The sequence below is a fragment of the Monodelphis domestica genome, chromosome 3 (genome assembly GCF_027887165.1).
Source record: "Monodelphis domestica isolate mMonDom1 chromosome 3, mMonDom1.pri, whole genome shotgun sequence".
NCBI lineage: Eukaryota > Metazoa > Chordata > Mammalia > Didelphimorphia > Didelphidae > Monodelphis > Monodelphis domestica.
In genome coordinates, this window is record NC_077229.1 from 68244009 (window position 1) to 68260242 (window position 16234).

General features: G+C 39.2%; 1 protein-coding gene across 1 annotated transcript in view; it reads right to left on the reverse strand.

The window, feature by feature from the left end:
* The window catches only part of LOC103098060 (mucin-16-like), a 136360-nt gene that overhangs the window by 35060 nt on the left and 85066 nt on the right, over nt 1-16234 (reverse strand). Inside the window, exons 16-20 of the mRNA XM_056820594.1 lie at nt 11917-12024; nt 10133-10260; nt 9946-10013; nt 8666-8835; nt 7880-7918 (exon numbers count right to left, since the gene is read on the reverse strand). Coding sequence (XP_056676572.1) covers nt 7880-7918; nt 8666-8835; nt 9946-10013; nt 10133-10260; nt 11917-12024 — 513 coding nt within the window. The remainder of the gene's footprint in view (nt 1-7879; nt 7919-8665; nt 8836-9945; nt 10014-10132; nt 10261-11916; nt 12025-16234) is intronic.

Here is a 16234-nt window from a genome sequence, read left to right on the forward strand (position 1 = left end):
TAGCTGGAGTCAGGATGATAGCGAGAGTTGATGTTTCTCCTGAACTCCTCTGAGACTCTACAGTCAGACTGGCTAACCTGGAGTTCTCCAATGAGGAGGTAGCCCCAGGTGAGCCTGTGCTTGTGGAGGCTGCACAAAAGGTAAAGGGAGGAATGAGGCTTGGCCACATTGAGTTCCTTTTACCAAGGAGTCTTTCACCAATAGCAGTGGCTTGTTTCCCCCTGTGATGAGGGCCTGGCAGTCCAGGAAAGTGAGCTTGATTCAGTCTCCATATCCACGCTATAGAGATAATGATGTTTGACAGCAGAAGGATCCTGGTCACCACAGGACTGATCCTCACTATTGGAGCAATGCTGGCTGCCAGGGTAGCTGTGTTCTGATTTTCAGACTCCTGGCCTTGTGTCCCTGGTGCTCAAATAGTGACTTCAGAAAACATTTTGGAAACAATGGTACCTGAGCTGGTCTGTACTCCCATTGAGTTCTCAAGTCACTTAAATTATGCCTCCATTTTCTAAATGACAATGGCGAAACATCCTTTCAAACCTTTTGGGATGCAGCCAAAGCGGTAATCAGAGGCAAATTCATATCCCTGAAAGCTCATATTAACAAACAAGGGAGAGCAGAGATCAATCAATTGGAAATGCAATTGAAAAAACTCGAAAGCGATCAAATTAAAAACCCCCAGCAGAAAACCAAATTAGAAATCCTAAAAATTAAGGGAGAAATTAATAAAATCGAAAGTGATAGAACTATTGATTTAATAAATAAGACAAGAAGCTGGTACTTTGAAAAAACAAACAAAATAGACAAAGTACTGGTCAATCTAATTAAAAAAAGGAAGGAAGAAAAGCAAATTCACAGCATTAAAGATGAAAAGGGGGACAGCACCTCCAATGAGGAGGAAATTAAGGCAATCATTAGAAATTACTTTGCCCAATTATATGGCAATAAATACACCAATTTAGGAGAAATGGATGAATATATACAAAAATACAAACTGCCTAGACTAACAGAAGAGGAAATAGAATTCTTAAATAATCCCATATCAGAAATTGAAATCCATCAAGCCATCAAAGAACTTCCTAAGAAAAAATCCCCAGGGCCTGATGGATTCACCTGTGAATTCTATCAAACATTCAGAGAACAGTTAACCCCAATACTATACAAACTATTTGACATAATAAGCAAAGAGGGAGTTCTACCAAACTCCTTTTACGACACAAACATGGTACTGATTCCAAAACCAGGCAGGTCAAAAACAGAGAAAGAAAACTATAGACCAATCTCCCTAATGAATATAGATGCAAAAATTTTAAATAGGATACTAGCAAAAAGACTCCAGCAAGTGATCAGAAAGATCATTCACCATGATCAAGTAGGATTCATACCAGGGATGCAGGGCTGGTTCAACATTAGGAAAACCATCCACATAATTGACCACATCAACAAGCAAACTAGCAAGAACCACATGATTATCTCAATAGATGCAGAAAAAGCCTTTGATAAAATACAACACCCATTCCTATTAAAAACACTAGAAAGCATAGGAATAGAAGGGTCATTCCTAAAAATAATAAACAGTATATATCTAAAACCAACAGCTAATATCATCTGCAATGGGGATAAACTAGATGCATTCCCAATAAGATCAGGAGTGAAACAAGGATGCCCATTATCACCTCTACTATTTGACATTGTACTAGAAACACTAGCAGTAGCAATTAGAGAAGATAAAGAAATTGAAGGTATCAGAATAGGCAAGGAGGAGACCAAGTTATCACTCTTTGCGGATGACATGATGGTCTACTTAAAGAATCCTAGAGATTCAACCAAAAAGCTAATTGAAATAATCAACAACTTTAGCAAAGTTGCAGGATACAAAATAAACCCACATAAATCATCAGCTTTTCTATATATCTCCAACACAGCTCAGCAGCAAGAACTAGAAAGAGAAATCCCATTCAAAATCACCTTAGACAAAATAAAATACCTAGGAATCTATCTCCCAAGACAAACACAGGAACTATATGAACACAACTACAAAACACTCGCCACACAACTAAAACTAGACTTGAACAATTGGAAAAACATTAACTGCTCATGGATAGGACGAGCCAATATAATAAAAATGACCATCCTACCCAAACTTATTTATCTATTTAGTGCCATACCCATTGAACTACCAAAATACTTCTTCACTGATTTAGAAAAAACCATAACAAAGTTCATTTGGAAGAACAAAAGATCAAGGATATCCAGGGAAATAATGAAAAAAAACACATATGATGGGGGCCTTGCAGTCCCAGACCTCAAACTATATTACAAAGCAGCAGTCATCAAAACAATTTGGTACTGGCTAAGAAACAGAAAGGAAGATCAGTGGAATAGACTGGGGGAAAACGACCTCAGCAAGACAGTATACGATAAACCCAAAGATCCCAGCTTTTGGGACAAAAATCCACTATTCGATAAAAACTGCTGGGAAAATTGGAAGACAGTGTGGGAGAGACTAGAAATAGATCAACACCTCACACCCTACACCAAGATAAATTCAAAATGGGTGAGTGACTTAAACATAAAGAAGGAAACCATAAGTAAATTGGGTAAACACAGAATAGTATACATGTCAGACCTTTGGGAGGGGAAAGGCTTTAAAACCAAGCAAGATATAGAAAGAATCACAAAATGTAAAATAAATAATTTTGACTACATCAAACTAAAAAGCTTTTGTACAAACAAAACCAATATAACCAAAATCAGAAGGGAAACAACAAATTGGGAAAAAATCTTCATAGAAACCTCTGACAAAGGTTTAATTACTCATATTTATAATGAGCTAAATCAATTGTACAAAAAATCAAGCCATTCTCCAATTGGTAAATGGGCAAGGGACATGGATAGGCAGTTCTCAGATAAGGAAATCAAAACTATTAACAAGCACATGAAGAAGTGTTCTACATCTCTTATAATCAGAGAGATGCAAATCAAAACAACTCTGAGGTATCACCTCACACCTAGCAGATTGGCTAACATAACAGCAAAGGAAAGTAATGAATGCTGGAGGGGATGTGGCAAAGTAGGGACATTAATTCATTGCTGGTGGAGTTGTGAACTGATCCAACCATTCTGGAGGGCAATTTGGAACTATGCCCAAAGGGCGACAAAAGAATATCTACCCTTTGACCCAGCCATAGCACTGCTGGGTCTGTACCCCAAAGAGATAATGGACACAAAGACTTGTACAAAAATATTCATAGCTGCGCTCTTTGTGGTGGCCCAAAACTGGAAAACGATGGGATGCCCATCAATTGGGGAATGGCTGAACAAACTGTGGTATATGTTGGTGATGGAATACTATTGTGCTCAAAGGAATAATGAAGTGGAGAAGTTCCATGGAGACTGGAACAACCTTCAGGAAGTGATGCAGAGCGAGAGGAGCAGAACCAGGAGAACATTGTACACAGAGACTAATACACTGTGGTATAATCGAACGTAATGGACTTCTCCATTAGGGGCGGTGTAATGTCCCTGAACAACTTTCAGGGATCCAGGAGAAAAAAAACACCATTCATAAGCAAAGGATAAACTATGGGAGTGGAAACACCGAGAAAAAGCAACTGCCTGAATACAGAGGTTGAGGGGACATGACAGAGGATAGACTTTAAATGAACACTCTAATGCAAATACTATCAACAAAGCAATGGGTTCAAATCAAGAAAACATCTAATGCCCAGTGGACTTACGCGTCGGCTATGGGGGGTGGGGGGGAGGAAAAGAAAATGATCTATGTCTTTAACGAATAATGCTTGGAAATGATCAAATAAAATATATTTAAAAAAAAATTATGCCTCCATTTTCTCAATTATAAAATGAGGATAATAATAGCATCTCCCTCCAGAGCCTGGTACATAGTTGATGCTTAATTTATCATTTCTTCTCTACTCCTAACTCTTGTGAATCTTAAAGACTACTCATACTGTACCTTAGAAGATTTTATTGAAACTGTTGCCTTATTGTAACAATGGAGATATTTGGTCTAACAAGAATCAGGAATGTATTGGGTACTTTTAAATTTACTCCACCCTACTCAGACAGTGCCTTAGGGGAAGATAATGTAAACTCCTGATTGAACAATGAAATTCCTTAACTCATACCTTACAGTGAAGCTAAAACTTAAGCTAAGATTATTTTTAGATCTAATACAAAAAGGTTTTAAGTACCTGTAACGGTTAAATTGGTACCTAAAAAGGTCAAGTACCTTACAAAGGACAATCTAAACAAAGATGTGTGAAGGACTCAGAAAATTTAATCTAACCAGAGAAGGTGAAAAACAAAGAAGGGGAAAACTAAGAATGGGCAATCCTGGGAAAAGATGTCTACTGTGATTCATAGACATGAAAATTTAGGGGAGGTGACAAAAGAGAAAATTTCTTTAAAAGGAAGGGATAAAAAGACAATTGAATTCAGTTAAAATTGAATTCAGTTTGGAGAATAATTTCTTTTTGGAGTGGAAGAACCCAGCCTGGAGATGGTCTTGTGGTGAGTAATAAAACTGACTTGCTCTCCCTTAGGCTCAGCCCTAGGCCTTTTTCTACTACTTGGCTCAGCCTAAGCCAATGCAGTATTCATTCTCTCTCTCTCCCTCCCTCTCTCTCCTGAGAGAGAGAGAGAGAGAGAGAGAGAGAGGGAGGGAGAGAGAGAGAGAGAGAGAGAGAGAGAGAGAGAGAGAGAGAGAGAGAGAGAGAGATCTCTATCTCTCGCTTTCTCCCCTTAATTCCTTCTCCCTTTATCAATTAAAAACTCAATAAATCCCAGCTGACTTGGGGGTTTTCACATTTGGGATTTTCCCATGGCGACCACTTATTTTAGATTTTAAGTCAAAACACTAAAAATTATCCTTATAACCTTCTCCCCCTACCCTTACCAGCAATGCTTCTCAAATCTGAAAATTCAGTAACCAGAAAAGGAGACCCAGGATAGATAACACATTAAGTCATAAGTTGAAAGGTAAATATATTTTTCATATAATGATGATAAAATGGAACACTTTCAAATGTGCAAAGTACTTTACAAATTTTTTCTCTTGTAAAAAATCAATCAACAGACACTTATTAAGAAGCTATGCTAAGCTAGGCATGGTTCTTGGTATTGAAAACTTGGAGACAAAAATAAAACATACCCTGCCTTCGAGAAGCTTACAATCTACCAAGAGAGTTTATACAATGAGTCCTCATGGACTTAGAAATTTGTCTTAGGAAAGGACAAGAACACAGACTTCACCTGTTTACATTATAAAATCGTCTCTTTAGATTATTATATCAAATCCCTTACCTTCAGCCTAAGCCTGGATACTAAATATAAGTTCTTAAGCAGAAGACTGGAAAGTGCTAGGCAATTGGTATTAAATGATTTGTCCAGTGTCACACAGCTTGCAAATGTCTGAGCTCAGATTTCAATCTAAGATCATCGATTCTCCAGGTCTGGATCTCTTCCACTGAACCAGGCAGCTGACCCAGTCTCTTTAGCTTTTAAGCTCTCCACTAATGCTAACTCCCTCGAGACAGAGAACTGATGAATTCTGAGTACAGACTAAAGCAGATATTTTAATTTTCTTTATTTTGGTTGTTTTTTCTCCCCACAACATGGTTAATGTTGAAATGTTTTGCATGACTTCATATGGATAATGGCTATTATATCTTTTGACTTCTCAATGGGGGAGGGAGGTAAAGGTTTTTTTTTTTTAATGTTTGCCTAGGTTAATTCCTTCAATTTATTTTTCTTACCTTTATTTTTAAAGCTGTAATTTCTAATATAATATTTAAAAATAGTGATAAAGGGAGTCCTTGCTTCACCCCGAATTTTATTGGAAAGGCTTCTAAGTTATCCCCATTGCAGTTGACACTTGGCTAATGTTTTAAGATACTACTTGGCATTTTAAGGAATTATCATTCATTCCTATTGTTTCTCTTTTTTATTTAACAAGAATATGTGTTGAATCTTTTCAAGGTTTCTTTTTCATCATCTAATGAGATAATCATATATTTTGTATTGATTTCATTATTGATCTAGTCAATTATGCTGATGGTTTTCCTTATATTAAACCAGGCTTGCATTCCTAGTATTAATCCCACCTGGTCGTGGTGAATGATCTTAGTGATATGTTACTGGAGTCTCTTTGTTAGTATTTTATTTAAGATTTTATATCAATATTCATTAAGGAAATGGATCTATAATTTTCTTTGATTTTCCCTTCCTGCATTGGGTATCAGGCACTAAATTTGTGTCATAAGAAGCATTTGGTAACACTCCTTCTTGGACAATTTTGCCAAAAACTTTATATACCATTGGGACTAATTGCCCTTCAAAGATCTGAGAGAATTCCCTTGTGAACCCATATGGCCTTGAGCAGTTCTCTTGGGGAATTCTTTGACAACATGGTCAATTTATTTTTTCTGAAATAGGATCACATAAATATACTATTTCTTCCTTTGTTAATCTGGGAAATTTATATTTTTGTAAATATTTAGACATTTCCACTAGATTATCAGTTTTTTTCTTATATAATTGGGTAAATCATCTGCTAATGATGCTTTAATTTCGTCTTCATTGAGGATGGAAGTCATCCTTTATACTTTTGATACTTGTAATCTGATTTTCTTCTTACTTTTTCAATCAAACTAACCAATGCTCGATGATATATAGAACAGATAGATTTTTTTTTCATGAAACCAACTCTTTGTTCATTAGTTTAGTAGCACTCACACTTTCAATTTTGTCTCTTTTAGTTAGGATTTCCTATTTTGACTTTAGTTAGAGATTTCTGATTAGTTGTTCTTCTATTTTTTTTGGTTCAATGCACAATTTTAGATCTGCCTTTTCTCTATCTTGTTAATGTAAGGCATTCACATTTAACACTCAACCCCGTTCTCCAGGGTCATTGGATGTTATTCTTCCTCCTACAGTATATAATTCTGCTAATATGGCCCTCTCCCTTTCCCTGGTATGGGAAACTTCCTCTCCCATGGCTATGTCTTTGCACTCTTTGCACTAGCTATCTTCTCTACCAGGAATGCCATCCTTCCTCACCTCCAACTCAGAGGACCTAGCCCCCACCCCAAACCCCTCTTTTGTCAACATTCAGCACTAGCACCTCCTTTCATGATTCCCTATACTCTTCCTCCCTAACTACCTTGTTAATTCTAATTTATTCTTAGTTTTTATTCAACATGTATTCATCTCTGTAGTTATTGACACCATTGATAAAATACCAGGACATTGTGAGGAGAAATCATTTCATTCTTTGTCATATATGACACCTGGGACTGGGTCTCTCCTGCCCTCTCCATTTCCTACTTCATGTCCTTGGATGAGAAATTAGGTGAAAAAACAGAAGAGAAGTTAGGCATTAGGCATTTCCTAACTGTACTGCCAGAGGTAAATGATGACTGAGTAAGAGACATGATTGGAAAGAGTGTAGTTAATGAAGGAGCAGAGGATAAAAACATTATTAATGAAAACCAGTGGCCAACATTCATGAATGAAGGATATGGGTGAGAAGCCCAAGACACTGGAATGCTGGGAGATACCCTCTATATACCAGGCTATAAAGGAGATAGACAGCCTGATTTTTAAATTCCATGGGCTGAATTTTTTTTTCCACTGAAGAATTTAGATATATTTTAATTGCAAATAAAAACATAGGCCAATGAGGAAATAATGTCTCAACATTAGCCATATTTAATAAGATATCAAATTCTGAAATCCTAAAACTAATTTTTATTCCTGTGCCCTGCACTGCTCCCATCGAAAAGGGTGAAAAATATCTTTCCTGATATTGTCCCCCAAAAAAACCCAGAAAATAAAGAAATTGAAAACTCACTCTTTGTGGATATGATGCCTGGTTGCTTATGGTGATACCCTGTAGTGGGGAATGGTAATAAAAAAAGAACAAAGAAATTCAGAGGGAACAAGTGTTGGAGAGAAGGTAAGGGCAGGGAAGAAAAATGCAAGGAACAGTAGTTGAAAGAAGGGAAGAAGAAAGAAGAACAGGATAGAAAAAAGATAATACGTCAGAAAAGTTATAAAGATAAGAGTGTGGGAAAGATAGAGAATAGAGAAAACAAAAAAGAAAGAGAATATAGAGGGAAAGAACAAAGAAGAAATATAGAAAGTGATAGGTGAGGAGAGACACAGAGTGGGACAGGGGAGAGAGAGAGAGACAGAGACAGAGACAGAGACAGAGACAGAGACAGAGAGACACAGAGAGACACAGAGACAGAAACAGAGACAGAGAGAGAACACATAAACCTTTGAGTACGGTATCTCTCTGTGGGAAAAAGGTTAATGGTGGAATGGAGAGGAGATGTTTGGGGGACCATAGGGATGGGGAAATGGTGCTTCAACATTCAAGAAGAAGGGATTTATGGCATACTTCTTGGTTCAAGGAGCATAAGAACAAACCAGCCTCTTCTGATCTTTAGAAGTGAGCTCCCTAGGTCTTCCTAGTTTGGCACCACTTTGTGGGCCAGTGCCCAGGAGTGTCATAGTGAAACCAAGTAAAATAGGAGGCTCAAAAGGAGAGAAGAATTTGGGGCAGATGGGTTGTATTCTGGAACAGGCACCACCCAGAGTAAGAGAAGTATATTTCCCAAATCAAGATATTTACCATCCACAAAGAGGCTGTCCCTCTCTATAAGCACATGTTTTAGCCTTCTTCTTTGAATCTGTTCAGTTAGCTCCCAGTAAACCTTCTCTTTGTTCAGGACAGGGTTGGAGGAATCTTCCTGAAAAGTACACAGGACACCCACTCCTGTTGCTGTCCCATTCTTCAGAGACCTGGAAATTGATGTTTCAGACAGGAGGTGTCAAAAACATACAAGATGTGTCAAACATAGCCCTTCCTGAGGGTCATAGGAACCAGATTAAAGTGTCAGTCCTGATTAAAGTGTAATTCCAATCTGATTTTAATGTGTTAGTTTACTAATTTAAAAGGTAATATATAAATATGTATGGTTTTCAGAGTCAAAATGCAGGCCTTAGGGACCCTGATGTATAATTTAATGGCCTCCTTTTGAGGTTGACACCATTGGTTTCGTTTCTGAAATTTAGTTATTCAGAGGACACTCTAGAGAGAAGTCAACAACTTTGAACAAATGTTTAAAGAGGATTGTAAATTTAGAGTTGACAAGGACATTAGAAACCCCAAATTCAGCCCCTTTCTTTTATAGAGGAATGAAATCGAGGCTAAGGCAGGTTATGTGATTTGCACAAGGTCACAAAGTGGTATGTGTCTAAGAGAGAATTTGAACTGTGTTCTTCCTGAATCCATGCTTAGCACTTTATTCACCAAACTGGAGTTGGCAGTGCTCTGTCTATTTACTTATTTTTATGTTTACAAGTATGTATGGGGTCTGATTATCTTCAGTAGTTTCCTTAGAGTAGTAGAAAGAACTTGGACTTAAAGTCAAAGGGCCTGTGTTCAAATTTGGAATTGGACAATTATCTTTGACATTATAAAAGTTATTGAACTATCCTTGGTTCTTCGTTTTTCATCTGTAAATGAAGGGAATGGTCTAGATGACCTCTACTGCCCCTTCCAACTTTTAAAATATAATCCTCCGATTCTAGAGAAAATCAATGCTGATATGTGTTTGAATCAATCAATTTCTACCCACTCACTTGGTGCCTGCCATGTTATTCCTTCTCACATGGAGTTTTAAATTTGGAAGACTTATGTGGAAAGAAGTTTTTCTTCACCACATAAAGGATAGGAGGATGCCTGGAATGTTTCTAATGGCTTGCTGGTTGGGGAATTTTATCCATTACATCGTGGGAAAGAAGGAATTGCTATTGGGAAGGAGAAGCAGCAGCAGCCTGGACAAAATCTAAGTCAAATGGGAAAGCGTGGTCTTTGCTATTTGAGTGGACATCTTGCAGGATTCTCACCTCAGCAAGTTCACACTGCATGCAGAATAGTGAGAGCCAAGGTTGCTCATTCCAAATAAGAACTTCAGCTGAAAACAAAAGGGGAGAAAGGAACTTCTGAGAACCTGACTAGACCAAGCCTGGATAATCAGGGCTAAGGAAGGCAGCATGGGGGAGAGAAGGTAGGGGAAGGGGAATGGAGTCTCACCAGAACTTGCAGGACATTCTCAGCAGCCTTAAATGTGTTGGAGCCCCTTTCACCCATGTCTGGTGTATAAAACATGTTGGTGATGGTAAAGTTGAGGGTGAATGTCTTGGAGTAGGAGCTCCCTGCTGCTGTACAGAAGGAAAGATATCACATTGTCTGAGCCTTACAAATGTTATTCAAATGAGAGGAAATGCTTTGTAAACCTTCAAGTTCTATCTAAATGTCAGTTATGATGACCATTATCATCATCATGACTCCAGGGGGCACTCTTCTAGTCCTTCCTCAGTTGGAAACTCAGCAGAATGAACCCACTAATGAAAACCTGAACACATCTCTAGCCATACACACCATTTCTGGAAGTATTAAAATTGTGCCTTTGTAGTCAGAATACCTGGGTTGAAATCATGGCCCTGCCACATCCTATGTTTTTGCCTTAGTTTTCTCACAAGTAAAATTAGGAGGTTGAATCCAGTTTCAAAGTTAAGAACTGATTACTTGACAAAAATTGCTGGGAATAATGCAAATTAGTCTGGCAGAAATTAGGGATGGCCCAATGTCTTGTATGACATGACAAAGTAAACTCCAAATGGGTACATGAGTTAGATACAAAAGGTGATATAAAACAAATGAGAGTGATGAGTAAAATTGTATCTTTCATGGTAATGGACAAGGGGACAGTTTATGATCACATGAGGGAAAGATAGGAGAGCAAGATAAAAATGGACACTGTTGTTAACTTATGACAAAATAGTTTTTCCCCAAAAACAAAACCAATGTAGGCAAAATGAGGAGGGATTCGGGTAATTGGAGGGAAAAATCTTTGCTTCAAATTCTTTTGATGAGAGACTCATTTCCAATATCCAATGAATCAGATTTATGAGAGTAACGGTAAAGGACATAGCCAAAGTTGGTGGAGAAGATAGAGATTCCTCATCTAATCTCTACCAAATTCCTCTCCAAAACCCAACATAATGCCTTCAAAATGAATTCTGGAGAAGTATAACACAGAGAAAAGACAAAGAAGTCATTTTCTAGCAGAAACCCACTTTGAAGATCAGCAGGACAGATGATGTGTACAGGGGTCGAGGTGGAAGTAGACAACAATGCACCAGGGCATGTCCCATTAAGCTAGCAGCCTTCTCCATCATTAAGTGTTCATTTTCTGCCCAGTGTAATCCTAAATACTGAGGATACGGATAAAATTTTAAAAAACATTCACTGCCCTTGGAGAGGTCACAGAAGGCACCCTCTGAAGTGGAAAGAGCCTTAGCCATTTAATGTGAAGCACTAGGGCTGAACTCTCTTTTAGCCCCTGAAGTAGAGCATAACAGATTAGAAAAGACAATGACTCTGGAATCAGAGGTCCTGGGTTCAAATATCACTTCTGATGCTTTCTACATTTGTGTCCTGGGACATCTTATTTAACTTCTCTGGTCAGGTACCCCATTCAGGGTTTTAGGTTCTGGGCATAGAAAAGCCTGTCCTTCAGTAGCTGACTTTTAGCATAGTAAATTATATGTATACACACTAACTAACACAAGAAATGGACAAAATCCTCCATGAGCTCTTCATCCAAAGGCTGGTATCATGGCATACATCTGGGCAGACAGTAATGGAATAGAGGAAGTTGCCAGGTCTTACAACCTAATCACAAACTCCCCCATCAGTGAGTGTCCTGTACTCAGAATATGAAGATGAGTCCATATCATATCTCCAAGCTGTAAAACAAGGGCCCAGAGCAAGGATGAATACCAGTATAATAGAAAGAAAAAATAATTTCTTACCAATGGCACCTACTGTGGATTCATAGAGGCTGCTAGTCACTGATGTCATGTCTCCTGGTGCTCCATGGTCTGGGATATGGGTGACAGGTCCTACAGCAATCTCACTCTCTAGAGGAATAAATGAGAACATATATCTCATCTCAGCCTCAGCAGTAGGGGTAGAAAAAACAATATTGTTGTCCCCTTATATTCTGAAGGAAACTCCAAAATATGTACCTTCTTTACTTCATCCTTCATCTAAAGAGAATCTCTCTAGTATTCCCATTCTCTCATTTTTTTTCGAACTCCAAATCTAATGACAGCTTTTTTACTTCCCCATCTGGAAAAAACCTTTCTTTTATCCACCTGTCCCTAAGAGGTATAATCTCCTGTCTCTCTTACCTTTTATGACTGAAATCCATGAGGAAGCTCTATATAAAAAGTGCTTCCACTTCCCTTCTTCCTATTCTCTTCTTAACTACAGTCCGGTTTTCAACCTCATCACTCAAGTGAAATTGCTCTCTCCAATGTTGTTAACAATCTCTTAATTGCAAAAATCTCTTAATGGCCCTTTCTTCATCCTCATTCTTCGTAATCTCTCTGCAGCATTTGATACCATTATTTTATTCTCTTTCACTTTTATAACAAAAAACTCTCCTGGTTCTCTAACTTGTATGACCACTGTCTTTGGTCTCATTTGCTGGATTCTTATCTAGGTCATAAATGCTTAATGTAGGTGCCCAACAAGGCTTTGAGCTGGGCCCCTCTCTTCTTTTTCTATAAGATTTCCCTCAGCATTCTCAACCTCACAAGATTTAACCATCATCTCTATATCGATGATTCTCAAATCTGGTCATCCATCCCTTAACCTCTGCCGTGTCCTCCAGTCTTACAACTGCCAATGAACAACTGCGTGTTGGAAATTTTGAACTGGGTGTCTTGTAGATATCTGAGCCTCAACATGTCCAAAAATTAATTCATTGCCTTCCCCTCAAAACCTTCAACTCTTTCTAAGTTCCCTTTGGCTAACCAGGGTATCACTGTCCTCCCAAGTCACCCAGGCTCACAAGTCACGTCATCATTCTTTAAAAAAAAAAAGCCTCATTTCATTCTCTAGTAGAAACTCTAAGACAGAAAGGCAAAGGTTAGGCAACCAGGTCATTCTTGACTGCTCACCCATCATATCCAATGTGTTCACAAGATCTATAAATTTTGCTTTCATCACATCTCTCCCATATTCTCTGTCTCTCATATAACCCTGTAACTACTCTGGTATAGGCCTTCCTCACCTCATATCTTAACTATTGCAGTAGTTTTCTATTTGATCTCCCTATCCTAAGTGCCATCCAACTCCAGTCCATCTTCCATTCAACTGCAAAATTGCTTTTCCTAAAACCTAGGTCTGACCATGTCATTGTCCTAGTCAATAAAATTCAGTAACTACTTATTGCTTTAAGGATAAAATACAAAACCCCATTTAGCAATCAAAGCCTTCCATGATCTTCTCCTCCTTTTTTCCTATTCTTCTTATACATTATTCCTTCTCCCCCTGAGACATTTGCCTTCTTGCTCTTCCTTGCACTCACTTTGCTATCTCAATTCAACTTTGGCTATACCAAATAGAAAATATTCGTACTAGGTTGCACCCAGTTACATTATATTGATACTGCAACTTCAAGTGGGAGTGGGATTTGGGGAAGGCTCAAGAATGTCTTTTCAAGACATTAGCTCTCTATGGGGAGCAGCCACTCTCAAGTAAAGCTCTGCTCTATAAACACAACTGCTGCAATTTTTATAAATACATCCAAATGTCTTGTTGTAATATTTGATCTTTGGAAGAAAAATCTGGAATACTTTCCTCATTTCCCTAACTTTCTTAAAGTTCCTGATAAGAGCTCCTCTGCTTCTTAGGTGATCCTTCTAAATTCTAATGCCAGCTTCTCTTGATTAGTTCGGATTTATTTTGTTTTTAGATTGTGTGTAAATTGTTGTTCCTGGCATATTGTCTCCCCAATTAGACTATAAGCTTCTTAAGATTAATGGTGTAAACCTTAAAATTTCTTGGACTTATAAATGTTGGAAATTTCACCATTGGGAAATTTCATACTTGGAAAATTTCTTAGTGATAGTCTATTGGAATGTGAACCCCATTGGCATGGGAGGTTCCTCCTCCTCCCTTCTTAAGATTACTTTAGGACAGAAACCTTTTGCTGAACAATGGAAAGGGCTTTGACCTATGCTTAAGCATAGAACAGGAATTTCTTTGAGTCATGATTGATTTTAGAATTGATACAATGGAGATACTTGGAATCAATCTCCACCCTACTCAGTCCTAACAGGATTTAGGAAGGGCTGCAGCAAAAGATCAAGATTTAATTATTTGAAAATATGACCTCCAACAGACATGTGCAAAGCCACAGACCTCTGGGCAGTCCTGGGTTAAGCTAGAGCCACCATTGGCACAGGGAAATTGATGGACAGTGATTGGTAGATGTGAGAACTGAGGGGAGGAAACTTGGATGGTTTCCTTAAAGATAGAGGGGTCTGAGGACTGGAGGGTGGTTTGAGAGTTTTGGCTCTGAGTGGTTGGAGAGGTGCTCTGAGAAGCTTGCTCTGAAGGAAGCTGCAGGTGGAGGCCCCGGAGACTGTTTCTCCATTTTGGTCATGTGAGTAATAGGGACTGATCTCCTTTCTTTGCCCCAGCTATCTAAGGGCTTGGGCCTTTGGGCCCAGCCTAAACAGAAGGGGTATTTAAGCCCTATTCCCTTCTCTCCCCTTTCTCTCTCTCTCTCTCTCTCTCTCTCTCTCTCTCTCTCTCTCTCTCTCTCTCTCTCTCTCTCTCTCTCTCTCTCTCATACTTTTCTTCCTCCTGTTTGTAATTAAAAACTCCATAAAAGGCTGATGGCTGACTTGAGTTTTCATTTAGGAATTACATAGCTGAATTCCTTGGAGACCTTAAATTAATATATATCAGTCTTTTAAAGTGATTTCCTTGTCACAACGGTGCCTTCCTTCCTATACCCTGTGCTCTGCGGAGTGTGTGGAATCAGAGCAGACACAATGAATGGTTATCAACTCACTGACTGACTGATATTGCCTAAGGAAATGTTCCCTATCTTGCTATAATTCTACAGGCTCCATATATGTTAGACTCAATACTAATCACCACAGAAGGGTCCTTGTAGCTCAGGGACCAGAAGAGTGTGCTACTATAGAGAGATGAAGGATCCTGAAAGGCATTCACTCACCCAACAGACCCAACACGGTCTTAAGTGTACCAAAAAAAGAAGTTCTAATAGGGAAATGGGAGGAAAAGTGATTTCCCTTGAGATGTTAAGTTCTCCTCCGTGGATACATCTGACCTCCATTCTGATTCAAACATTCTTCCTTAGTAACAGGATAGAGCTAACAGGTACATGAGCAAAAAGTGAAGTTGTCCCCACCCTAGCACTGATGCCTTCTGTAGCTGTGGGAGCTGGGCTCAGAGAAACTGATTTCCAACTTTCCTTTGTGCTAGCTGAAGTCAGAATGTGTAGCAGTCCGCCCCCTGGCTATGGGCAAGGGGAAAACAGTATGTGCAGATTGCTCAGTCTTGGGCATGCTCAGTAGTGCTCATGGCTAGGAAGGCCTCTGACCCTTGACCCCAGCTTCTCCCAGGTTAGGCGGGAAAACAGGTTTCTTTGTTCTCACCTGGTTAAGAGAAACCACACCTGCGCCTTGTCATTAACCAATGAGAATCATCCCTATGTACTGTGTATATTTGCATATCAAAAACTATATCTAGCCCAGCAAGCTCCGCCTTCGCTCTCTCTGCTCTCCTTCTCTTTCAGGCTACCTGATGGCTGTCCTTGCAGGAGCTTGGCCTCTGGCCAAGCTCCATCTTTAATCTTCCTCTATTCACCTCTCTGGCCTGCATGGTATGGATCTCAGGACTGGAAAAGCCTACAGAATTGGTCCTTTGATCAGAGCTTAGCTGTGGCTCATTGATAATTAATAAAGACTCATCCTGACCACCTCATATCTCTATTAGGACTCCGTCACTTCCCTCGTGGTATCAAAACTTCTATCCTGTCTCTATCTTCCCACCTTGTGGCTTCTCTCACCTCTGAGAGAACCAACAAATGGCGCCCAGAGTGTCAGGACCTGCCCCCTGGCACTTTCTCGTGGCATTCAAACCTTTTATTTCACACAGCTAATGGGAGAACGCGTTCCAGGACACGAGGCTAAAGAGCGTAGGCAGGTGCCGGAGTTCCAGGAAGGTTGCCGATCCTCTGGCCAAGGACGGTAAGTCCTCCTCTGCTTGAGGTGGGTCTCCCCTCTGAACCCTGCTCGACTCTTA